This window comes from Mixophyes fleayi, chromosome 2, assembly GCF_038048845.1.
Source record: "Mixophyes fleayi isolate aMixFle1 chromosome 2, aMixFle1.hap1, whole genome shotgun sequence".
NCBI classification, from domain to species: domain Eukaryota; kingdom Metazoa; phylum Chordata; class Amphibia; order Anura; family Limnodynastidae; genus Mixophyes; species Mixophyes fleayi.
In genome coordinates, this window is record NC_134403.1 from 264677582 (window position 1) to 264705492 (window position 27911).

General features: G+C 40.0%; 1 protein-coding gene across 7 annotated transcripts in view; it reads left to right on the top strand.

The window, feature by feature from the left end:
• The window catches only part of CDK18 (cyclin dependent kinase 18), an 84724-nt gene that overhangs the window by 44516 nt on the left and 12297 nt on the right, over positions 1-27911 (top strand). For 6 of the 7 annotated variants that reach the window (XM_075196134.1, XM_075196133.1, XM_075196135.1 and 3 more), the window contains 11 exons: positions 4384-4517; positions 11387-11515; positions 13833-13889; positions 14907-15021; positions 17624-17718; positions 18199-18261; positions 22524-22647; positions 23580-23700; positions 24958-25055; positions 25234-25339; positions 26202-26244. In XM_075196134.1, the coding sequence (XP_075052235.1) occupies positions 4384-4517; positions 11387-11515; positions 13833-13889; positions 14907-15021; positions 17624-17718; positions 18199-18261; positions 22524-22647; positions 23580-23700; positions 24958-25055; positions 25234-25339; positions 26202-26244 (1085 nt within the window). Of the gene's footprint in view, positions 1-2473; positions 2646-4383; positions 4518-11386; positions 11516-13832; positions 13890-14906; positions 15022-17623; positions 17719-18198; positions 18262-22523; positions 22648-23579; positions 23701-24957; positions 25056-25233; positions 25340-26201; positions 26245-27911 lie in introns of those variants that run through there. The other variant, XM_075196140.1, reaches the window with a different exon arrangement.

Genomic DNA, 27911 nt, shown 5'->3' on the forward strand with positions numbered 1-27911 from the left:
GCACAAGGATACGCTAGGCATATTCCTATGGGACCATGGCATTAGTGCTTCTAACCACTTGGCTCAGGATTAATATATTTTCTTTTCTATAATGATCTGTTGTGGCAGCATATATCACAGGTTAGTTAAAGGCTCACTTTGCTAGGATTTCCATGGCAACCACCTCTTCCTTGACATTCCTTTTGGTTATAATGAACACCACCAGGGTAACACATTTTGTTGATCAGTGCTTATTGACAAGTGAGGCTTTTAGGATGAACGCACTTAAAGGGCGACAGGGTTTGTAACAAGCTGAATGGTTACCTAATGTGGTTTAACATGGGGTGGGGACCGACCAATGGTGAATCACGTGGGAGGGACCTTGATAGAATATAGCAGGCTGTACTTCCTGCTTTACCTCACTTGCAGCACGAGATCCCACCCACCCATCCCTCAATTTAATCGGGGTTTTTTGTAAGGTGGGGTAGGAAGGCACTGCGTTCAGCGGCTGATTAGTGGGCGCACAGGTAGTTGGTCGTAGGTCACTCCCCCTTTGAAGCAACAGTAACTCCTTTTGGTCCTTCGGTGAGGAGGGTCCCTGTCCGGCTCGGTGAGGGAGGGCAGCGTGAGTTGTAAGGGGCAGTCACTCTGACGCCAACTCAGCGCTATGTATGTAGGGATTTGTTCCCCGTGGTTTTGCGGACTTACGGCGGTTTGCGCCAGTCCACTAAGTAATCTCGTGTGATCAGCTCGTGAGCTGTTCCGCAGTGCCCTTTCTCCGCCACCATAGGTTTTAGTTAATATAAAATCCTTACAATAAAATTCCTGCCAATTTTAATAACTTACACAGGTCTCCGTGTCTTTATTTGCATGCAAATGTTTAAAGTTTAAGGTTGATATGAAGTTTGTGGGAACATACACGGTGAGCCCTTTATGCCTGTTATAACTACTCTTGTGGAAAGCGGTGAGGAGCAGCAAGATACAATAGCAGTAATACTTGTAGTTTAGTGAGAAACCTAATTCAGGTATTTAAAGGTGTTGGTATAATGTTTTGAATTTATTTAATCTTTCTTGTCACTTCTAAAGAGGATTCTGATGGCTACACATAGTTTTCAAAACATGAGCCTTCTGCAGTCTTTAAGCCATTTTTGCTGTTATATTGACGTGAGTGCACCCATCTTTCTGTGCATGTGAATGGCTTTTTGGCCAAGATGGTGGGGTCTGCAGGGGTACAAAAAGGAAGACAAATAGCCTCATTTGCATAAATGTTAAAGCTCTGCATGGCTACATATTTTGTGGTTACGTAAACGATTTCTAGTTGGTTTTTAGTAGATCGCTGCTTAGTGTGCGCAAGGGATTATTGCACCAACAAGAGTGTCCCAGACCTCGGGGTTTGTGTGTGCATATTATAAGCTGAATAAAATGTACTTTTATTTATGACTGTAAAGGGTATATCATTTATATTAAGATTTTTTTTTTTAGTGTAAATCAGAAATTAATTAGAAATTAGCAACTTCCAGCTAATGTGTTCTTATCCCGTTACACAGTAACGTGATTGGAATTCTCTGTTCTCATTTTTTTCCTTCACTTTGTACGATCACTTCACTACCCTAACTACTGCATTGCATAGTCTATAAATAACTATTGTATAGTTCCTGTGTGTGTGTGTAAGCGCTTTGCCCTTTCACACAGCATGATGCATGTTATTACTTGGTAGACAAGTATTTTTCACACCCTGCCGACAGCACCTGATCCATAGCCTTGGCAATAGCTTTTGAAAGTTGTTCCCAGCAGTTTCATCCACAATGGGAAAGGATCTGAGTAGAATGTTTTGCATTTGTGGTGTATCCCACTTCTGCTTCATCACATGACATGCCATGTGACATTATCACTGGAGTTCCCATGTAGGAGGAAGGGCTTCTGGGTCTACAAAGACTGCAGTTACATTTCCTTATACTTCCTTATACTTGCACTACCACATTCTACCTAAATGTTACAAATATGCCGGTTCCCCTAGCTGGAGCCACAGTGTCTACTTCTTGCAGCCTTTTTTCCAGGGCTCTGTTGTTCTCTTCACTGCCCAACAGAAAGTTGGGGCTGTGTGACGGACCGGTGGTGGTCAGGAGGAGGTGTGAATGAGAGGACCAATCAGAAGCCACAATCATTTTATAATGGCGAACAAAATAGATGTGTTGGTTCTGTATTCGGGGAATCAGCAGGTTAGGAAAATGTAAGAGTAGTGCTGCTCTAATTACTCCATCTAATATGACTAGGTAGGAAAAAAACAATATTTTAAAAAATAAAAGAAAGCACAATAAAACAAAGATATTCATTGTATTATGGTCAAAGTATGTAGACCAAACCTTTAATAAACAACACATGTTTGTTATTTCTACAAGAAGTTGCACACCAGTTTTAGTTCTGATATTGCAAGTATGGTTACAGGATGAGTTCATCTTAGTGGACATTTTTTTATTTTGCATAAATCGCTTCATATGCCAGTGAGTGCAAGAAAATTAATTAATCTGCAAGCGCAAAGGACCCTTGCAACAGCCTCCAATTTCATGGGTAGAACAGGGAGGGGAATAGACACATGCATGCAATAAGGGCGAGCCAAGCTTGAGCGCACACAGCAGTGTTCAATTCCAGCTTTGGGCATCTGAAAGGTACGTGTTTTTCTGTCATATCGCTTGCACCAGCTACAGGGCAGATGTAAGTGCACAGTGATAGTGATGACAGTCGCGAATGCAGACTAGAATATGTGTTTGCAATCAGCAGCAACTGTAAAAATGCATTTTATGTACAATAGACATTGATAACATCCTAATAAATGTATTTTATGGGAGAATTGAAAAAATACTTTTAATGACTATATTACTAACAGGTGACATTAATTAAATACTTTTACTGGGACTTTATATTTCACATATATATTGGAAGTACCCTGGAGTGTCTTGCCTGTCAGAGCAGAGCGTACCTAGACCCGTATTTGACAAGAGATGTTTCTTCACATCTGCCCCTTGTTGACTATGGGGGTGTATATGCCCGGATTACGTGCGTTTTCAAGAGGCTCAAGTTCTCTGCATTAGTCCTGGACCTCAGCACAGTTTGCAGTTTCAAGTTATTGGCATCTAAAATTATGTGATGCCATATCCAGTGACGTCCGATAGATGAAGCATATATGTAGGCTGGCGATATGCAGAAGACTGTATGTGCTTGGTGTGATCCCCTTCACAGAAGGTACTAGTTAAATACTGCTAGAGAGTGCATCTAACCCATGATCAGAATTTGGACAAGAAACCTAAGTGTAAACATGTTCATATTTGCTCTTAGCAGCTAGCACAATTTAGCAACAACATATTTAAGGCCTGATTCATTAAGGAAAGTTAAGCAAAAAATTGAGTAAGTTTTCTTACTCAAATTTTCTGGACAAAAACATATTGCAATGCAAGGGGTGCAAATTAGTTTATTATTTTGCACATAGGGAAAATACTAGCTGTTTTTTTCATGTAGCACTTGATAGCTTATTTGTACACTGAAATTTAAAGGTGATCTAGGACATGCCCTACCCCAAATATAAATCTGCCATCACATTTTAAATTTACCTCCCCCTCCAATGCAACATGGTTTTGCCTTACTTACTTACTTTTGCTTAACTTTCCTTAATGAATCAGGTCCTTAGAGTGAGTGGACATTGATATTAATTTTTTACATGTGGTACTTTCGTGTATATACTTTATTACATTTGTTGAAGTCTGCCTTGATATGTGCTTTTCTATACATTGCATCTCTTTAAAAGTATAGGAAGAAACCCGATCTTCACCAATCCAGAAGTGGTGAATAAATGTAATTCTCTTGTGGGAGAAAAAGATACCTCTCACAAGGCATGGAATGACCCCTAAATGAGCTCTCTACACCATTTTCTCTTATTTATATTATCTTGTACCACAAAATTAAATCTTTATTTTTTTATGTCAGTACAAAAGTAGGGCCACTCACTAACCTAATAATGTCCCCGGTCTACATAACTCCTCCCAACAGATGTTACAGCTCCTACACCCTCCCAGACACCAAGATTATGGCCTTAAAATACAGGCATCTACCAGTAAAACTGGGTGCGTTTGCTCAAAAGTAGGTGCGTGCTAACACATAAGTGTATTTGCCCCTCATACTTGCACTTTTGTAAATGAGCCTTAGTAGGATAAATGACTGAATTACTGACTATTGAAGTTCCAATTCTCAGATGATTTTTATCTGTGTATTTTCCCAACCCTTATTAAAACTATTATCTTACTTATTTTCTCTCCATTGTTTCTCATATACCCAGACATTTTTTTAATCTAATTGCTGGACTATATGACAGAAGAGTTTCTTCATTCTTTCTCACTCTCTCTCTTTCTCAAGGACTAGGGCACTCCCACCTACAGCTGTCTCACCTGAGCCCAGGAAATGCTGCTCTATCCCCATCAGATGGAGAAGGCTTGTCTCCCACCGCGCTGAGTTATAGAAATGCTGCCCACCGGCGTCTCTCCATGGAGGTGGGTACAGAGTGCTGATACCATTAGCACAGACAGCAGTACTTAGAATATGGAAATAAATGGTAGCAATGGACACACACACAATGGAGCCATTAATAACTGTAAGCCTCATCACAAATAATCATGCTTAATTTTACACTGTTCTGGTCTGATGTTACGCACAATACACAATTAGGTTCATGCCCCAGCAATAAAATCTTCGACTCACCCCCTCCTTTGTTACACTGCTCATTTGAGCCTTATCTAGCATATAAGTAAGTAAAATTAGGGATTTATAAATTCTTTAGTTTGCTTGTTGGCCCCTATGATGAGCAAGCGTTATCACATTCGAAGTAGGGGATATCCCCATATTACAGTTGGTTTCGTAACTAAAGGCTTTCACTCAGTGCAGGGGTTTGCAATACCAATCACATTAGTGAACTTCTTCAGGGGGGGGAATTCAGTTGACTGCTTTACTTATGAGAGTAACACGGTCCACAAACTATTACCATTAGTTCGGTAATTTTAACGCGGCTCTCAGAACTGCACACAAAAAATTATTGTTAAAATTACCGTATTAACGGTGATAGTGCGCAGGTCGCGTTACTCTCATATGCAACGCGGTCAATTGAATTCCCCCCTCCTAGTTTGCTGTATTTCCACAACTCAAATCTTTTAATATCTTGAGCACAAAATTAAATCTTGTTTAGTGATTTATGTATGTATACCTACATATAAATGTATTCATCAACCAGAGGAAAGAATTTGTTCTTTGCAAAAGTCTCCATCTTTCTGTGCAAATCTGTACGCTGCAATGTAAAATCTGTCAAAACATAAGCAAAAGCAATTGAGCGATTTGGCAACGGTAGAAAATGTCATTTTCCCTGTAGCGTGCAGCACTGTTAAGTTGTAAATTACCCCTATATTTTCTTTATTTACTAATTTAAGTTATTAAAAATAATACAGCAGTACATTACATTCATTTTATGCTACTACACACTTCATGTAACCATGTAAGTATATATACAATCCTACATAGTGAAGGTTTTACCAACGGCTATGTGCAACTTTGCACGTTTAATGGATAGCAAAATTTCCCAGTCCATTTGCCAGCAATATTATACAGACCCTCATTGGACACAACACCCATTGCACAGACTCTCATTGTTTTTTTCACTATATATTTCTTACTACACCCCTTTTTCTAATTCAGTTAAAGAGGAGCCAAACTTGGTTCTAGATCTAATGTGGAAAATTGCCATGTGTAATATGTAGAGGCATACCCAGTGTCAAGACTATTATACAGAGCCATATATGGTGCCAAGTATAACGAACTGATCCATATCTGGGGCTAGGTACAATACACTAGGCCAAATCTGGTGCAAAGTGTCGTGAACAAAGAGAACTTACAGTTATTTATAAGGATTAACATATCACATAATTGTAGGGAATACGGCCTAAATCATAACTGCAGTGTAAATATGGTATATTAATTGAATCCATTGATAAATTAAGCTACTAAAGTGTAAAATGTGAAGTCAGAAAGTCTGTTGTATGTGTATTTGATGGCTCTGCACATCCCAGTCTGGAGCTGCCACAGGTGACAGTGCTATCTTGTCAAAGAGCCTCTGCTGTGAGCTATATCCTGACACAAGAGTTTTTGGACACCGGAATAGACTTTTAGGAACCACTCGGCAGGGTGTCTGGCTCAAAGAGACCATGTGCTGACTTGGCTATAATTTTATATAGACAAAAGAAGCCAATTTCAAAATATGCCACTTAAAATCAATAAAAGTAGTGATCAAACACATATTCCTCAATAGCATGATGAAGGGCAGCTCATATGCCAAATTAAGCATTCTGCCACACAGAGAAGTTAAGGAAATGAGGGTAAGCTCTACTGAGGCACTGAATCTAGGCCTGTTGGATGGGGCAGTGTGCCTCGAATCGCGTCATTTTGGCCCCGCCCCCTCCACCCATTAGTCATGCCTCTCTCCCGGACGTCGCCTACTGAAAGTAGGCAATTATGGCATGAATCTGTTAGTCAATAAATGTATAAACCCACCAACCTTTGTGTAATTGCCAGTCCCAATGCACCAGTTGCATGGGAATGAAATTACTCCCTGATGACGACCTGGCCCATTTGTGCTCCCTGTTGTGTCTCTAATTAGAGTACAGAGTTGTTAACGTCATTCATATCAAGTAGTTTCTAGCACTCCTGCAGTTAATTTTCCTGCTCTTCTTTCTCCTGTGAAAAGTTCCAATAACAACAAAATAAAATGATAATAATAATTATACTATAAAAGCTGCATTTTTAATACAAAAGGACATATCAGCTTTCAGTCATGCCACTTACATATTATTATAATTTACTTTTAAGGTAACAACATATTCTGTAGTTCTGTACATAAATGGGACAAACACCTAAGGGCTATTTTTAAGATTGTTATTACCACTTTAATATTGACATTAACAATGAATCAATAAATATATGAATTAGGTTTTGGGTACAGCATGCAGGGTTTAGCCTTTAATCGGTTGGTAAAATTATTGAACAGTGGCAGTGGAATGAGTATATAGATGAGCTTGTGAGGAGAGGGGTGCTATGAAAAATCATTTAAAACTTTGAAAACTGAGAGAGATGAGGTTAACTGTGATTTCAGTGTCATTAGGTTGCTGAAATGAAGCGCAGTCTAAGATTGAATGTGAGAAGTGTCGGTTTGGTGAGTACTTTAAATAACCAAAGAGATATAAGTTAGAGCAATGTTAGAAAGAGCTTTGTGGGTTAGTTTTAAAGGACCACTAATCCTACAATACAAGTTTTGAAGAACACAGCAGCCAGACTCTCCTCATCTTCTCCTCATTCTCTAACAGTGAACAATAGGTTGCAACACATGTTCAGTCAAAGTATGGGGAATTTTACATATATTTTTTTAAATGCTAATTTGTAACTCTTTTATGTTAGGCAACTTACCATTTCAGTTTGGTGGATCATTAAATTATTGAATGTTATTGAAGTATGGCAGCACGGTGGCTAAGTGGTTAGCACTTTTGCCTCACAGCACTGGGCTCATGAATTCAATTCCCGACCATGGCCTTATCTGTGTGGAGTTTATATATTCTCCAAGTGTTTGCGTGGGTTTCCTCCGGGTGCTCTGGTTTCCTACCACACTCCAAAAACATACTAGTAGGTTAGTTGGCTGCTATTAAATTGACCCTAGTCTATCTCTCTGTCTGTGTGTGTGTTAGGAAATTTAGACTGTAAGCTCCAATGGGTTAGGGACTGATGTGAATGAGTTCTTTGTACAGCGCTGCGGCATTAGTGGCGCTATAAATGGTGATGATGATGAAGTAAGTGTAGGAAGCCAGTGCAAGAGATTACAGCAATTGAATACAAGCGAAAATCAATCAGTAAAGAAGATAGGTCTGTCAGTTGCATTTTTGTTTGAAAAAAATGTCATGCTTTCTGCACACCTTTCATACTATAAAGTAGGTTGTATGCCAAGCAATAGCTTGCCAGCTGCCCATAGCCAGGAACAAGCGCTATACTTGTAATCATTGACTGTTTATATAGAAGTGTAATACCTGTAATCAGTGCCTGAATGACCACCATTGCAGGGCGTACAGTCACAAAAAAGCCTGGAGGTGAGGGTAATTGTCAACTGAATGGAGCTTGGAAATAGCGCTATAGCTGTTATCACAAACTGCCCAGGAACAAGCGCTATTGCTGCTATATCTGTTATTATCAACTGCCTGGAGCCAGGAACTAGCGAAATACTTAAAATTTTAAAATGCCCAGATCCAGGAATTAGTATAGTGCCTGTATCTATGAACATGTATTCCCACCGTCAGATACTATGTTCTTTTGTTACTGTATGTATGAATGTATTATTCTTAGTTTGTATGGTTGTTTGGGTGAGAGTCATCTTTACCTTCTGTTTCATGCCATTGTATGTCATTTGTTTGTATCATGATCTCCTCAATATACAGCGCTTTATAAATAAAAGATTACAATACAATGATAGTAATACCAGTGTTGGGAAAATGGAAAGCAAAGGCCACACAATGCTAAAGGGGGTGAGCACGGCACATTCAAACAATTTATATAGCAGGCTAGTAACTGGATGGTGATATTCTCTCACCAGCTAGTATACTGCTTTGGCTGCATGGGGATTCCATGCTGGTGAGACCTGGGGGTAAATGTATCAAGCTGAGAGTTTTTCGGCGTGTTTGAAAAGTGGAGATGTTGCCTATAGCAACCAATCAGATTCTAGCTATCATTTTGTAGAATGTACTAAATAAATGATAGCTAGAATCTGATTGGTTTTTCAAACCCACTGGAAAACTCTCAGCTTGATACATTTACCCCCTGGTCTTTTCTGAGAAGGTAATATGCAGCCCTATTCTGTGACCAAGCGTTATATGTACAGCCCATTAAAATGTCATGTCACCACTGGTATATGCTAGTAGTACATTATACAGGATTGCTGCTAAATAGACATACATCATTACATGAGTAGCCAGGATTTTCTTTCAGCAAACATGGCAATAAAACATAGTTGCCTACTCTCCCAGAATTTCCGTGAGACTTCCAAATTTCTTGGAGTCCTCCCGGGAGAGCAGGGCTACCTCCCAATTACTAAATACATTATAGTAAAGCGGTGGCGCCGCCCCCTTCTGTCATTGGACAAAAACTGTGATGCCCATTTAGGGGGCGGGGCTAATGATGCCACCCCGCCAAGCCCCGCACCCAACACGCCCACCTCCCCCCGATCTCGAAGACTGCCTTTTGCCAAAGTATATATATATATATATACATACACACAAAATAAATAAGCTATTGTGTAACATTGCAACAAAGATCAATTTCTGAGGCTATCAAGTGCTGCCAGACCATAAAACGTGCCAAGTTTAGCTATAGAGTCCACATGTTGCCAAATTTGTCCAGGCATTCTCTACTTAAGTTTATTAATTTTACCATTTGGGAGGGAATCATTGATAGTCTTCTTCCAAAAGAAACTGATGGTTCATTGGAGGATGTCCAGCATAGTATTGTGGTCTATCTTGCATAAAATCCAAAATAGGCAATTTTGTGCCATTTTATTCTGCTGGAAATCACATTGGTCACTCCAAAAATCAATCATTTCTCTTGAAAAAAAACGAATGACAAGTCCGGAAGACTAATCCAGATTCTTGTGAGCATGTCATACATAGGCCATTGCTTTTATGTTTACAATGATGTTACTGCTTAGAGCCTGTGACAGAGCATTTGATTAGAGCTTTTCTGCAGAACACTTATAAAATACATTCCTTTTACTACTACCTTTACCTCCACTTTTGAAGGAAGGATACTGATACTTGCCACAGACATATGTATCCTCCTGGGAGAGATGTGTCCATGCATGTACACTTTGTCAAAATCGATACAGTGAGAAACAAGGTGGAAGAAAAGAATTACCCTTTATGAAGTGGAACACTGTTTTGATGTTTTTTTTTAAACTTTCTGCTTTAAAATATAGGGCACGGTCTATTATTATTGATGGTCCATCCAGCGCATAAGGAGCACACCTACTTTACGTTCTCAGAAGACGCTTGCAGAAACTAGAAGCCAAGTTATGTAGGGCGACGGAAAAATCTGTAGGGATGCAGTGTGCACAAATGTAAATGTTGCATCAAGGTCCGACCTCCTACTGCTTTAGAACCACTGCTTTCAATAAATTTATCTTTTCCATTGTCTCCTAAAATACTGCTCAGTTTATCATCCTATATGTCTTAACCTAACCATGAGAGTGAGAGAAAGTGAGGGCTGTTATATGTGGCACATGTGATACTTTTTTTTTACATTACACGGAGTCTGTCTGGAAATTGCTTAAAATTGGTCCTCAAACCGATTCGTCAAATTCGTTCAAGCTTAATGATTATATTGTATAGAAATGTTTTCCAATGCCAATGGCGGACCTCAAATTGTAACACAGTAATGTCACTGTTGTAATTTAAAAATTGTTTTTAAAAAAAACAAACATAAAAAAACCCTATAAAATCTAGCTACTCATGCTCAAACTGCAACATTTTATAGTTTATATTAACATTTTTTAAGAAGTTTGAATGTGAAGTGTGAATTCACAAAATTGAATCAGATTATATTCATGGTTGTGCACAAGTTCTAGATTCTCTCACCAGAAAACTTTAATCAAATTTGGCCAAACATCTCTAGTTAAAACATGCCAGGTATGTCCATGTCGGACGTGACTTGCACTAAAGCAATTGGACAAAGGGAAAAGTTGGAAGTTATGAGCAGAGCCTTATTCTCAGTCTCTACAAGAATACACTAATATTCACTAATTCTCTGTCAGGATAAAAGATCAACTACAGACTAAGTTAGTAGTTATGGTTAGTCACTAATAACTAAAATCTAACAAAGAAGCAATTACTTTCATTAATGCATATAGTACATACTCAATTATGTGTTGTAACCTCAGGTGGTTTGGCAGCTGTTGAATGATCAATTCAATAGAGTCCTTCATCAAGACTACATGTAATAAATATTCTGAAGTGTAATTTCAACAGAAATTATCATTTTATTAGATGTTATGTTAATTATATAGACATTATGTGTGTGTACATATACCTTGTAATTCAGATTAAAGTGTATGTTTACCTCTGGAACAAATGCTGACTGTCTAAGACTACAGCTGTCCACTCTTGGCTCTTTTTGTACTACATATGAAAGTATATTCAGCGCACTCGTCGTGAGTCTATACATACAGGCAGTTTGTGAATTAGCTTTGCTGTAATGCAGTTTAAGTTTGTTTATTTTAGTGTTATCATCTTTTTACTACTATGTCCATAGTAAGTGGAAGTCATCAGACATGTCTGTGTTTCCTCTGCAGGATGTCAGTAAAAGACTGTCTCTACCCATGGACATCCGTTTACCCCCTGAGCTCCTGGACAAACTACAAATGAATAGTCCAGAAGATGATCCAAAACCATTGACTCGGATATCAAGGAGAGCATCCTTGGTTAGTAGACATGATGATGATTTATTCATCATTTACCTAAATTGAGCATTTATCACTATACAGTTTGACAGATATCAAAGCGGCTTAGTAAATAGCCGAGCTCAAAAAAAAATGTTATCTACAAGAGAGAAATAAAAGTGGTGATCAGTAAAAGTCTATGTGGTAGTAAGATGATGGCTTTAAAGTGATGTTTTCACTATTGCTACCATGTGCATTTACGGTTGGCCCTGCCATCCAGAAAAAGTAGGTGCAGGATGCATGTTGTCACAATTCTGTGTGTTACTGCTGTGACAAATAGGGTCACCAATTCAGGAATTGATCGTCTTTATTGTAGCATAGACACACATGTCTACCATAAGTTGCAAAGACCCAGTGACTGGAGAGCAGAATGGTAACAGCAAGAAATGGTAAACAATCTGCAGTGAAAATAACAGGACAAATATAGTAACAATGAACTGGAAAAGTAGTCCTGGTTGATGGGAGTGGTGGTATAAGGACACAGAAATGAGTGAAATACTGAATAGGACACCAGTAGCAGGACCTCTGACACAGTGGGAGATACACTGGCCTTGCTACGTCCTTGTGAGCCTGTATTCTTTAGAAAACAGACTGGCACAGACATAGCAAAGCACACAGGATAGTCTGTGAAATTCTGCATAGGATACCAGTAGCAGAACCTCTGAAACATTGAATGAAATACTAGTAGTTGGTCTATGGGAAGCAGGTTTACATGATGATAACTAGGTACCTGGAACATGGCTGTACTAGGCCACTGGAACACAAAGTATGAAGTGTAATTTCTGAAGCACAATGTTAAGTACGGTGTCTGGAGCAGGGGCAGGCTGGGCAGGGGGGCATCTGCCCCTGGGCCGGTCCTATAGTGGGCTACCTTGGGCTGGATCACTGGGCCACCTGCATTTTTTTTTCCTTATAAATGTTCCTAATAGGCTGCCGAGTCGAGTCTTGCCCACTGGGATAAAATTTCCCAGCCCTCCCCTGATCTGGAGCAAGGGATTCTGAAGCTCAGGTTAAGCACAGTGGTATCAAAAGTCTGTGGAAAGCAGGAATACATGAAGATAACTAGGTACCCAGAGCACAGGACTGAGCTAGTCTCTGGAACATAGGCAAAAAAGGCTGCTGAAGAGAGCTGCATGGCCTGCCCTAGGGAAGACTCAATGATCTAACATGGACTGTACATAGGGACCAGACTGTAGTTACTTGCTGTGTAGATTTAACTGCTGAATTGCTGGACAGCAGGAAACTGTGATACGGCAATCCTGCTGGTGGAAGTATATATTGCAGCATTAAAGTCTTAAATACAAGATTTAGGGCTCCTGTCCTGAAACATGTCTAGAACTTTCATAAATAACCTTTGTGTATAAACCATATTTAATTTTCTTCATTAAAAATAAATAACTAACTCTTTTACTGCGAAGATTTTTCTCACACTGCTGAGCACTTTTGGGTTCGTCACATATTTATTTATTGCCTGCTTATCAAAACCAATCAGCAGGCGATACATAAATAGGGCGACTTCCCTCTTTCAAACAAAGGTCCCCCCACTTTCTGAAGTGACAGGGAGAGGGAGAGAGACACTCTAAAAGAGCCTCCCCTATCCTTAGTATTTCTCATTGGAATTAATAGAGTGTGTGCTACATGCTGGTATGCACGCACACATTTCTAATGCCGGACCGGTTCCTTTCCAATGACTTTACAAAAATCCCACAGATCACTGTGGGACGTAAAATGTGGAACTTGTCCTTAGTACTTTAGAGGGTCATGTAGGGTACAGGTCCCACTTGTCCTTAGCACTCAAGGAGTTAAAAAAAATGGTAAGTAGAAATGGAGGACTTGATCTCCTCAACTCAGGATAAGTTTACAGAATTTACAGCTACCTGGCTAAGCTTTCTGACGCTTGAAGAAACTGATGCCTAACCGTTCTCACCTTGGCTCCACCCCCATCCAAAACCCACTTATTCTTATCAAAAGAGAGTTAATTTAATTCTTATTAGTGTTTTTAATTCACTTTTTGTCTCTGATACCTGCCGATAATCATGATTCCTTTGCAAACCCCATCACATTGGACTATGGCGTCCTTCATGGGACATGTCTATCAAAATTACCTATATTTTTGGAGTTATCTGTACTTGAGAAAAAGTATAACATAGAAATAAAAATGAATACAATAATTAAAAATGATGAAATAAGTAAATTAACTTTAGTAACTTTATTATTCTTTTGTGCCACTTTTGTATGTATGATATCTTCTTCCATTAAACTAGACAAGGATATTTCGTAATCTATTTCTTTCTTGCAGTCAGATATTGGGTTTGGAAAATTGGAAACATATGTGAAGTTGGACAAATTGGGAGAGGTGAGAAGAGATTTTTTTTGTTGGGTGGGATAAAATCCCTCGTGCCTCTTTCTTTTGACAGTGTCCCTCTTTGGTATTTAATGTTTGTATCTCTATGGACATACCTCTGTTGATTTTAAAAGACTTAGGGGTATATTTACTAAACTGTGGGTTTTAAAAGTGGAGATGTTGCCAATAGCAACCAATCAGATTCTATTTATCGTTTATTTAGTACATTCTACAAAATGATAGCTAGAATTGGTTGCTATAGACAATATTTCCACTTTTTCAAACCCGCAGTTTAGTAAATATACCCCTTAGTTCTTAAAGTAAATTGAACAGGTTTATTATGCGATTTTCAAAACCATCCATCAGATGCTGTATATCTCCCGACTGTCCTAATTCAGGACCATAAAAAGGACAGGGGTTTCAAAAATGGGCAGACTTTCAGCCCATTATTGGCGTTTCTGGCTGGGGTTTGTGCTGGTCAGGGCGATTGGGAGGTATGATGCTATTTTGCACCACAAGCAGCATTATTTATCAGTCTGTGGTTTGTGTAAAATCACAGCCACTGTGTGGTGATTTTAAAAGACGCAAACCATATTCGTAGAACTGCGGTTTTATTTGCTAACCAAAATATTATGTAAAATCTTTTTAACTAACATCCTAAAGAGACGCCTTTTAGAAAGTGTTTCTTTGTGTGTCCCATAGGCCTGGAACACGTTAACATATTGATGATTGTCAAATCTGTGCTCTGGGTTCATCTATATGCTACATTTAAAGTTGTACATATCACAAGATGTGTCTAAATGCAATTTTGCTGCTAATTTGTGGCTGCATTTTAGCAATCAACTGTAAATCAGGCAGCTTTGTATAGGCATCATAATAAAAATATTAACGAGATACGTAAAATTGTTTACGAGAACCACATCTAAAAATATTCATGTTTTTGTCCGTTTTTCTATGCTGTTTGGCAAACTTACTATGTTCGTAACCCACATAAACACATAAAATTTCAGTCTGGAAACTCTGTTACAGGGGACATATGCCACTGTGTTCAAGGGACGCAGCAAACTCACAGAGAACTTGGTGGCTCTAAAAGAAATCCGACTGGAACATGAAGAGGGAGCACCGTGCACAGCCATCAGAGAAGGTACTATAGAGGGGAAAACAGGCTTTATACAACACTTTGCACGACAGATGTTGTACATTTGTACTTTTTAATGTTTTTATTATATGGGTAGATTTGCAAAGACCCAATCTGTGTCCCATTGACAATATAGGCTAATTTGATCTCTGCTACCTTCAAAGAAATATAAAAAAAAAAATTGCAAGGGGAAGAGGCTCTGAAGTCAACTACTAAACCAACAACGTACCTCTAATTTCACACTCTTCAATCCGTGTCTGTCAATGCCTTGTCTCACATCGAGTGCTATTGTTTTGCAATTTGAACATAAATGATGCAAATTGCTGTGTATCTCCCACATTCAGCAAGTAATGTCCACGACACCCGCTTTTCCCATGTAAAGGAACAAAATATTGTACCCCTGCATCAAACAGCATCCTGACATACTAAGTCTTGCTCTTCCCCATTCAAACATATGCAGTAGTACAAAAATATGCACATTAGAACTTAGAAGACAGAATTTGTGCTGAGGTCCCACATTATTGCACCTTCATTAATGGTCTTTATTAAGTTTAGATTATATCAGCACCATGGACAGTGTAGTAGACGGATTTATATTATTCTTGGTATCAATGCTGTCCATGGTGTTGGAAAAATGTATAAGGGTAATTTATTTCCATATGTGTAAAAACAAGCCCTACAGTGAAATTGTTGTTTTGCGACATCAAACGTCTCTTTTTTTTTTGTGCATATGCGCAGTTTAAACTGGGAGCGCATGGTTCTGTGCATGATGATGGCGGTGTCTGAGGAGAGTGCAAACGTTTACATGTGAGAAGTTCAGTGTTTTGAGGTGTTCCCAGCTAAATGTGAGCTGGGTACAGTGTGTATTGTGTCCACAAAAAAATATTGGGGTCGTGATATTTAAAGAATTAAGATGTGAGGGCTGCTTTGGTATGGGTGCTCCAGAGTTGCTGGAATTGTCTTGTACTTTAAAATAGACAGCTTTTGTACCATCCAGGCACAAGAAGAGTTCCCATAATAATAAAGAAGAGCTTCTGAGAAACAAAGGGGGCACCTCAATAAAGAAGGGGGGGCTGCAGTGTGGAGCCAACTATCAGTGTCAGCATTGAGGATCTGCCATATAGAGTCCCCATGTCTAGAGAGAGGAGAGCATGTAAAGAGACCTTATGGAAATGGTTGCTGCAAGATGCAGTTTAGCAATGTTTAATGTGGCTCAGAGGGGCTGTGAGGACACCAGAGAGGGTGTTATAGCACAATGGGTGAGTGAAGAGGCTGCGCAAGTACACTAGTAAGAGTGCCAGATCTACCAGTCAACCAGGCAAGGCTGAATATGTCAGAACCTGGGGAGGGGGGAGCCGATTATTTTTTTTTGCAGACCCCATCTCCCTAGGAAATTCAGCCTGTGCTGACCAGCCTGGGTTGGTGGTCATTAGGGCAGGGAAACCCCACACTGCGGGTTCCCCTGCTATAATGCCACCAGCCCTGGCTGCAAAGCAAAATGAGTAAAATTGCGGGGATCCCATGCTTTTTGTCCCCCCGATTTTGCTACTACCAGCCTAGGCTGACAGCACTAGGGTTAAGCTACTTGGGGGGGAGCACGCTGTTTTTTTTGTTATGTACGAACGGTTTTTAGAATGCTTTTTAACTGTGTTATTTACTGCATTGTGCTGGCAGGTCCGGCGGCTACATTGTACCTTCGGGTCCATCGGCTGTATTGCTGGCGGGACCATAGGCGGGAGCTGACATTGCCGTTTGAATGTCGACATTGTGACTGTTGACTTTACTACCTGTTGACAGTCACAATGTCACCATTTAAACCATATAGAAACACTAATCCCGTCGACTTCTCTGAATGTCGACATTTCATTGCCAACATTCTGAGTGTCTGCAGGTTCATTGTCGACATATTGACTACATCCCTTGTGACCATGCACTTAACAGACATTGCTGTTAAACCTGCACGTGTGGGGGCCCTCTAGTCACTTATGCCCACATCTATGGGCTAGCCAGGGCATAGGAAAGTACAAGTGAGAGAGTGCATTACCCACCTATGCACCCCCAAGACCATTTTGTTCTATAAAAGAGAATTATGGGAGGCATTAGTGAATGCAATAGTAATGAGTTGTAATATGCCACCAGACGCAATGACGGATAAATTAGCCACTTTCAAGAAGTGTCTTGCTATGTTTCAGGAAAAAATGGATTGATTTATGTACACCCCTTAATATAAAGCGTATATGTCACAGCTACAAGGCAGTGTTAAACTTATTAGACGTTGTGCATTCTTATGTGATTGACTAGGCACAGTTTTGGTTGAATCATGTACTGTCTTTCCAAAAAGACAAATTATCCCATTTCCCAGTTTATTGTATTTTTGCAAATTGAGTTGTACCATGTGAGAGGGGGTAAACACTGTAAGGCAATGCTTTTTGTCATATGAAATTACCAAAACATTGTTGCCAGATTCCTGTGTACCAAAGAAGTTGAGAACCATTGAGACAGATAAAATCATAACACAGACAGGAATAAAAGAGATATTATTATTATTGTTTACATGGGATATGTTGGCAAGCTCATAGATGGATCCTGAATCACTTATTTCTTCCAGTGTCCCTTCTGAAGAATCTGAAGCATGCCAATATTGTAACACTACATGATATAATCCACACGGAGTACTCTCTAACCTTGGTCTTTGAGTACCTGGTAAGTTGCATATACCTGTTTCAAGCGCCTAAATATGATTATGATGATGCAACTTGAGATTTCACTTGTACACTGACCCCACCCCCACCACACACACACACACACACACACACACACACACACACACACACACACACACACTCCTCATCTTATCGCTCCAGTCACTGATCACTGTGGAGCAAGCACAGTGACTGACATGGTGATTGGGGTTGGGGCCAGAGGGTGAATACTTCCTCTCCCTCTCCTATCTGTATTCCTCTCACCATGACATTTACCGCACTGCAGTGATTGCAGCATGGAGAGAAGGAGCATTGCGTGACCCTAGACTACTTCTCCAGTTATTATAAAGTGGATGGTGACCAGGACATTGTAGAGGCATATTGCTAAGCTAAATGTTTATCTGTATTTTTTGTCTTCCCTTATTTCTTGCCTAATTACAGTTTTTATTCACAAACTATGTTTTCTGTTTTCCATTTATAGGATAGTGACCTAAAACAGTACTTGGATAACTGTGGCAATCTGATGTGCATGCACAATGTCAAGGTGAGGGAATCAACTTAAACTGATATGTCCATTTAACAACCTTAGTGGTGGAAATTATAACATGCTTTTCTTGGAGTAAAGTTTACTGATGTTAGCATACTGGGTTGTAGGCAAATGTTACATGAATATGGTGTCAGCAGAGGGATGTATAGGAGCACCTCACCAGTAAAGGAAAATGATAGGTCAGTACCTACCAAATGTGGAATAAATCTATGCACTCATGTTTCTAGAGGGGCACTCTGCAAGACTGTGTAACCTGTGTCTGTGTAGTCTCTGCACCCCGGCAGAAGCATTAGCAAACAGATTACTTACACATCTGGAAGAGATATATCAGTTTTATGTACAGGGCACGCACACAAACCTCTCAAAAGCAGGTAGGCTATTGTGGAAGGTGGAGGAAGAAACAAGATAGTGAAGAAGAGGAAAGAGCGGAAGGAGGTGAAGATGTGGACGTGAGTTATTGAAGTTAAACAATGATATGTGTTTTGCAATCTTGTACCCAAAGCTTCTGATGCAGAAGGTTGGACTGCTGGACTGGTTCCATTTTTTAAAAGGGCAATTGAGTATTCATCAGTTAAGTCTCCACTGGTTGACTGAGGGCACTATTCGGTGTAATATGTTAAGGTTTTAAGGGTTCACTAACTTACATGGTGATTGGATGACTGGTTGAAGGTTGTATACTGCCCTTTGCATTAAATGTGGTCACTGCTTTTTATATCGGCCCAGAGTAGTTTGAAAAAGTAGAGTTCTAAGCTGCAGCCATCATGTGCCACCTATTTAGCTCACAACCAATCATCTGCTGCCCTCTCTGGCCCTGCATTCTCCACCCAGTATGAACTTCTCCCAGACCAACCAAAAGCAGCAATTGTCATTAAAGCAAAAGGAATATACAACCGGTGCAATCTATTACTAAATGTTGTGTTTCATCGTTTGCAATGTACAATGTAATGTATTATTGTTATTTATTATTATTACCTCTGCAGCGCCGTACATGAAATATACAGTACAGCCAGCAATGATCCATAACACATTACATAATACATAATGCATGAAAAAACAAAATACAGAAACATACCAAATAAACAAAAAAATACACATATAACATGGTAATGGAGATCAAATTATTTACAGAACAGTGAGTGAGAGTGACGGTAATTTCCTACATGAAGATGGCCTGAGCTCTGGGAAAACAAGGCTAGGGAAGGAGGCCTAGAGGTACAGAGGGTGATTGAGTAATGGAAGGAGAACACAAAGAAAGAGAGCTCTGCTCAGGAGAGCTTACATCCTAAAGGAAAGAGGGAGACACAGATAGGGTGGTACCAATTGGGGGAGTGGGCGTGAAAGCCGAGACAAGGGAGTTAGGTGGAGGGCTGATAGGCTCGAATAAAGAAATGAGTCTTAATGGCATTCTTGAATCCCTGGAGAGTTGATGCTAACTTGATAGGGTTTGGGATATCGTTCCACAGGTGGGGAGCAGCCTGGGTGAGGTTCTGGTGGCGGGAGTAGGAAGAGGTAATTACTGAAGTAGTGAGGCAGCAGAGAAGAGAGGGCGGGAAGGAGTGTGGGTAGAGATGAGGTTGGAGATGTAGGGGTTGGGGGGGGGATTGGTTGAGTGCTTTGTAGGTGAGGGTTAAGAGTTTAAATTTAATTCTGTGTGTTATGGGAGCCAATGTAGTGGCTGGCACAGAGGGACAGCAGAGATAGAGCAGTTGGAGAGAAAAATAAGGAGAGCGGCAGCATTGAGCATAGACTTATGAGGTGGGAGTCAGATAGGCCAGAGAGAAGGAGGTTACGGTAATCAAGGAGAGCGAATACAAGAGAGTGAATAAGAGTTTTGATGGCTTCCATGGTGAGAAAGGGGTGGGTCTTGGTTATATTCCGGAGATGGAAGTAGCACGATTTTGAGAGGGACAAAATGTGAGGCTTGAAGAAGATGGAGGAGTCGAGGATGACCCCTAAGTTTTGTTCTTGAGGGACAGAAAGGAGGGTAGTGTAAAGAGAATGAGAGGGGAAGGGCAGGTAGTCCCCGGGGGGGTGGGCTGCTTAATTCAGTCAAGAGACACGAGACAGAAGGGGAGATGTCAGGGGATGAAAGATAGATTTGGATGTCATCAAAGGAGCTGATGAGGTCACCAAGGGAGAGGGTATAGAGGAAGAAGAGCAAGGGGCCAAGAACGGATCATTGGTGAACTCCAACAGGTAATGGAAGAGGGGGGGTGTGGAGTCAGCTTTACAGACTGAAAAGGAACTGTTGGTGAGAGAAAAACCAGGAGTGAACAGTGTTACAGAGAGCTGGAGAGTTTGCAAAAGAAGGGAGTGGTCACCGGTATCGAAGGCAGCAGAGAAGTTGAGAAGGATAAGAACGGAGAAGAGTCCTTTAGATTTAATGAAGAGAAGGTCATTAGTGACCTTAGTGACGCCAGTTTTGGTGGAGTGGAGAGGGCGAAAACCATATTTTCGCAGTTTTCGATATTAGCCCACAAATTACTTTTTGAAAAGCAAAATGATCACAGAAATATATGTGAAATATCATCAAATGTCACATAATATATTTAGTTATCACAAACTACTGATAATCTGTCACTCTTCAGTGTCTCTTCTGATACATCACTCATCAGACGTCCCTTCTCATGCTCTCTCATTATATTATTGACTCTGGTGAGTGGCATAACTAGAGACCCCTATTCTGAGGTGGGACACCCAACCCAACCCAGCTATGCCTGTCCATTATCAAGTATGTAATCAGTCGGAGGCCGATGTATATACTGGGGAATGCAAGCTGCATTGCACAGGCACCACTGTTTGCACAGAGCCTCCCCCCTGGTATTTTTATAAATACCCCTCCAATTTGCACAGATGCCCTTTCACAGGCAGAAACCGATGCAGGTGTGTCCAGGAATGTGTACATTTTCAATTTAAGGAGACAGTGGGTTAATTGATAACTAAGCAGAATGTCAAAGTTTTATTATTTTATTTTATTTTTTTATATCTTTTTTTTAACCAAAGGAGACCCGGATAAGTCAAAGAAGACTCTGCTATTTCTCCCCTGTTGTCAGTCCTAATAGTTTGAGTTTAACCTGGGTATAATAGCAACTAGCATCCCCATGTACCTCCACAAATGATTCACTATAAATAGTCATAACATGCCGTTCTACCTCAGATCCTAATTAACAGCCTATTTATGAATAACCTTGTCAAGGACAGTTTATGAATATAGCAGTTTATGTAAGCATAGACACTGACAGCATAGACCCTGGTGTCAGTGTGAAATTCAATAAGCAGTAATGGTATTGTATAATCTGACTTTCCTTTCATTTTTACCCTTTAATATATATGGTTTTGCACATTTGTGTGAGATATTATTAATAATGTTTTCATTTGTTTGGTTTGCACAGTTGGAGTTTACTTTGTTTGTTTTCAGAATATTAAAGGGTTTCTTTTGATAGAATATTGGGATATAGATTTTTATTTTGGAGGCTTTACATATAGTAGGCAACTTTTAGTAGTAGCAGTAATGTCACATATGTACACTTTACTCAAGGTATGGCATGGTTATCAGATTCTGTAGAAAAAAAAGAGTTTGTCATCCCCTCCTGTTAATGAGCCACAAAGCATCTGTATACACAAGCCCTTAGGATGAAAGCAAGGGGAGATTAGCATACTCCTTAATAATGGGGCAGACAAATGATTTGTAGTTATGAGGTGGGGCTGGGCAGTTTTGATAAAGAGGTATTTTCCATGGGCTCGCCATACAACTTCTTAGTAGTGGAGCGTGGATAATGCTGTATGAAAACTGTCCCAGTCTGCTGGTGTTAGAGGAACCTAAAAACTACATACTCTTATCTTTCAACTCCGTTGTTTTAAGTGCAATTTGTACATTTGGAATATAAAAGAATTATGCTTGTCTTATGCCAACTCCCTGAATTAAAATACACTTTATTTTTTGGAAACTGGTTTGGATGCCCACTAATGTAATAATTACCTTTTGGCTTATTAATGTCTTAGAGCAGCCTTACCAGCAACCAACCATAGGGGCTGCCTGTCCAATTTAGCAGGGTGTGTGAGAGTCTGCATACATTTACTGTAGTGTACAGCTATTTTATCATGTTTATCTAAGGTCATTTTTAATTGTTGTTATGGCAGTTTAAACATATTTGATTTCATTGGATTGTCTGCTTGTTTTTTTTAGACATATTGTTTTAATGCACATGACATGGTTCGCTCTATTGTGCCACTTATCACAATCTTCTATATCCCCACAGATTTTTATGTTTCAGCTGCTCCGAGGTCTATCCTATTGTCACCGTAGGAAGATCCTGCACAGGGACCTCAAACCACAGAATCTATTAATCAATGAAAAGGGAGAGCTGAAGCTGGCAGATTTTGGTGTGTATAGTCTGTGAAACTATATAACACCTATGTGTTATAAAATGGATGGAATTAAAAAACGTGTGTTTTGATAATTCCCTATTAAAAATGTTTTTTTTTTTTAAAGAAATTAATATACAGAAATAAATACCAGCATGTTTAACTCCATGAACATCAGTTTTGAATTTTTATTGATAAATTGTGAGAAAGACTATTTTTCTATCGATGCAATAGACAGCGATAGAAAATCTTCGATATCTTAAGGTCTTAATAAATAGACCACTAAATAACAAAAGTTGGTTATAAAAACATTTGGTTATGAAACACTTTTTTAAATGTTAAAATTTAACCTGCTAAACAATAAATTCTTTTGGAGAGGAACTGACTGCAATACTGTGTCTAGGTCTCATTCTCCATCGAAAATTCTGATCCACTAATCTCTAGCCAGCTTCTCTCATTAGAAGGAGCAAATACTTGCAACCCTCACAATTGAGGCCATCTTGCCACACTAGCCCCTGTGCATATCTCTAATTGCACATCTGATGCATCTTTCTGCACAAAAATAGGCCCATCACAAAGAAAGAGGCTCTGTGACTCTCTCTGCATTGTTCCGCATTTGTCATATTTCCACACTTACTGTGTTTATTTTTGTAAATGATTCTTTTTCTTGATTTCATTTGGATTAAAATGGTTTTCTGACAGTCACAATGCTAGTTAGGCCTATATTCAGTAAAGGTGTTCTCTATTGCACTATTCACAAATATTAGTTTATTTTAAGGTTTACACACACATAATAATCTTCTAATGGCTCTAAATACGAGGCTCTAAATCCCCAATACTACCCTAGAATATGCACAGTATAAAGTACCTGACAGTGCAATTAGTTAGTTCTATATTAGCTGCTAGAAAATGTGGTATCACAGCTTCTTTTTTTTATTACATGTATGCAGGGCTTGCCAGAGCCAAGTCTGTACCCACCAAAACTTACTCCAATGAAGTGGTGACATTGTGGTACCGGCCACCAGATGTCCTACTGGGATCTACAGAGTATAGTACACCTATAGACATGTGGTGAGTGAAAGAGGACTCAAATATTGGGCCAATCATTCTTAGACCCAAATTGTACCAATGATGAAGCCAATAGTGGAGTGTTATTAAATAGGGTTTCTACCACTAGACAACTTTAGTAAAATAACACACTATGGGGCATATTCAATTACGATTCGCGGCCGTGGTTACTAGCGGCCGCACGGGTCCTGGTACCGCAACATCGTGGATGTCTGTGTGCACAGAAATCCGCGATATTGCGCTACCGTAGTGGCGCTTTATATGCGCAGCCACACAGAATCGCGGCCGCGAATCTGAATTGAATATGCCCTGCATATTCAATTACGATTCCGGTCCGAGGGATCGCACCGGAACGGGCCACGAAGTTAATCCACGGTACCGCAGTAACATGGATTTTCGTTCGCAGCCCATAGGGTTGCGTACAAAAATCTGCGTTATTGCGATACCGTATTACCGGCAATAACGCGCACTTTCCGTGGTAATGCGCATTACCATGGACCGGAACCCTAATTGAATATGCCCCCAAAATTGAAATACATTGCATCATCTTTCTGGCTTCCTTGCTGTGTATTTCACTAAGGCACGGTTGTGTCACATCCAAGAGAAAAATATAAAAACTCTAACTCAGGCTTTGGTAAAAACAGAAAAAAGAAAGGAAGACAGAATGATAAAGCAATGTACTCTGTAAAAGGAGAGTATGTAAAGACCTATAAATTACCTTTGTAAAAAGGTGAACATTTTCTTCAAAGGATTTATGGTATATCACATGTAAAAACGGAATCTGAAAAGATAATTGGAATATCGCCAGTAAAAACTTTTCACAAAAGATTACTTACTTCAATGTAACTGTTTAAGCAATTTGACGAATTCCCTATGTATTGCTTGAGCCTGCTCCTTATTTGGTGGAAGTCTGCCACATGTTCCGACCCAATATTTTTTCTGACAGTGTGACTGACACAATGCCACCAGCAGGAGGTGGTGTAAATTCTGTATCATAGCCATGTAGTTAAGAAACAAGAGGAGTAGATTTTTTTTTTACACTAGTATAATTCTATTATATATATATATATATATATATATATATATATATATATATATATATATATATATATATATATATATATATATTCATTCATACTCCACAAATATTGTACATAACATCAAGTGTTTATGTATCCTGGCATAGCAATTGAAGACTCTAAATGAGAGATTGAAAGATTTGTTGTATACATTTTCTTATAAGAGTATGTTTTAATATAGGGGAGTTGGCTGTATCTTGTATGAAATGTCCACTGGACGACCCATGTTTCCCGGTTCTACAGTAAAGGAGGAACTGCATTTAATCTTTAGACTTCTTGGTGAGTCTGCATTATCTTTTCCTTCCACATGGTGGAGACCAAGGACTTATTGTCATGTAATAAGACATGTTGGAGCGCAAATGAGACAAATACATGTGAATTTGTACCATAAATTTGTATAAACTGTCACCGTAAATAATTATACAGCACTACAAAATATTTTACCTCCTCTTCCCAGGAACGCCCACAGAGGAGACATGGCCTGGAATATCTTCTAATAAAGAGTTTAAGGCATATGGCTTTCCACAATACCGTTCACAACCCTTGAAGAGCCACACACCAAGGTAAGAGTTACGGAGCAGAGTAAATATTGTCCTGACAGGTACAGTGCAGGTTACTCCTCTACATTTAGCCTTACAAAGCTATACTGAGCAGACAGTCTTTCTATGGGACACATTTCCTTTCTTCACTCTTGTGTGCACAGTTTGGTGGCCTTTGGTTCTATTCTCTTCACTCTTGTTTTTCTTTTGCATTCATCATCGCTAGTATTCTAATTGCTGAGTAGGAGGGTGATTCCCACCAGTGTACTAATATTGGGGAAGGGAGGAGATTAAATACCATTCATCTTTAAAGTAAAAAACCCCTTTAACCACATCTGTTGCATTTCAGTTAAAATATATATCACACTTCAGTCTAGATTTTATCTCTTCATTTCTTTCCTTTTTAAGACTTCACTTATCACAGTTCTTGTGATACATCGAGACTATTTCTGTGTGTGCTGAATCATCGGTTTGGAACCACAGGTCTAAACAGAGACGTATTACTTACTGGTTTATGTTTTCTCCTAAGTGTCCAGCTGAAGGTATCCATATGAATGTATATTGTAAAGCACACTAGGCTGGTGTGTTTAGGCACATAGAAAAGAAACCTTTGCTATGCTTAGACCTTAGTAGCTGTTCCAAAGTACTGCCAGCTTGTATCCTTCTTTATGTGGACCCATCTGATTTTGCATAATCCCACACTGTCTCCAGCTCTTATTTTTGATGAGAAGACTATTAGGGTTACATTGACTAGGAGCGCCTATAATTTACATTGACTTGGTTCATACATAAACCCGACAGCCAGCTTGTCTTCAGTGTTGTATATAATAGGGATCATATGCACCTGATTATTATTAATGATGGAAACTCTTGTGCATATTTTCAGGCTGGATTCGGAGGGGATTGATTTATTGAACAGCCTCTTGTTGGTAAGTATTTCATGTAATATCGGGAATAGAATGGTTTTAGGAGTCACAGCACATTGTAATGTCAATTTAGTCTCATTGTATCAGGGGGCAAAACTACCCACAGCACCCAACAAGTAAGCCCATCTCCTCCACTCATCCAGTGTTACAGGGACATGTAATGTTAGATAGGTTAGGAGGATGGGGTGCTAAGAGACAAAAAGCATTCCAATTGAGAACATTAAAAAAGCCGCCCTGAGGACAGTGACAGGTGGGGAGTTTGACTGGGGCGGTACACCTGTCAAACCGTAATACAGGTGTCCTAAGGCGAGCTTAGGGAGGACAGAAACCTCCCAAGGAGCAGAAGGGCCCCTTCACTGGTTAAACACTATCCAGCAGCAATTTTTTTTAAAAAAGTACTGATACAGCCACCAGCGGACTTGAACAGAAATCAGCGGGCTTGCATTTTGTCCCTTACTGCACTAGTACTCCGGGCAGCGAGAATTATGGAGTAGGGGGAATTTCTGATAAAATCAATATTTTTTTGGGCACTGCTGATATAGTAATCTGTGGGGTTACTACTTTATATAATCAGTGTGTGAGTAGGCAATGCTAGTATAGTCAATTTGTGGTGGGTACTAGACGTATAATCAATGTGTGGTGGCCACTGGTGTTTTACTCAACTTGTAGTGGGTATTGCTGGTATAATCATTGTATTTTAGGTGCTGCTGATAGAGTCAAGGAGTTGGACTGATTCTATAATGTGCAGGGGGTACTTTGGTATGATCAATGGACATGTAGAGCTGAGGCTAGTTATGGTATATCAGCTAATACTACAACTAGCCCTAGGCCTCAAGGAAAGTCACTAGACCCATGCTGCTTAACTGCCATCACTTTTGCTGATTAAGATTAATTGTTTGTTTCCTGGCCCCTGTGTTAACATATTTATGTTTTACCCTGGAAGTCAAAATAGTAGTACTGTGTATCATGAATGATAGGTGGGCACTGCTGATATAGACAATTTGTGGTACACACACTGATGTTAAGGAGCACTGGTAACTAGAAGGCTCATTTCTGAACTGAAGCCCTGTAAGGTTTTGGCCTGTCATGTTCTTATGCATAACAATATCCTTAATTCTTATCAACAGCCAGAGCTGGATTAAGGCTTTGGGGGGCCCGGGGCACTTAAGACAAGGGGGCCCCTAAGATCAAAAATTAAGGCAGTGGTTCCCAAACTTTTGCAGTTTGCGGCACCCTTAGAGTCATCCACACACTCTGTGCCCCTGCATCATCATCAACACACTCTGTGCCCCTCTGCATCCACACACTGTGTGCCCCTGCATCGCCTCCACACACTCTGTGCCCCTGCATCATCTCCACACACTCTGTGCCCCTGCATCGCCTCCACACACTGTGTGCCCCTGCATCGCCTCCACACACTATGCCCCTGCATCGCATCCACACAATCTGTGCCCCTGCATCGCCTCCACACACTCTGTGCCCCTGCATCGCATCCACACACTATGCCCCTGCATCGCATCCACACACTCTATGCCCCTGCATCATCATACACACACCTTGTGCCCCTGCATCATCATACACACACTCTGTGCCCCTGCATCGCCTCCACACACTCTGTGCCCCTGCATTATCTCCACACACTCTGTGCCCCTGCATCATCTCCACACACT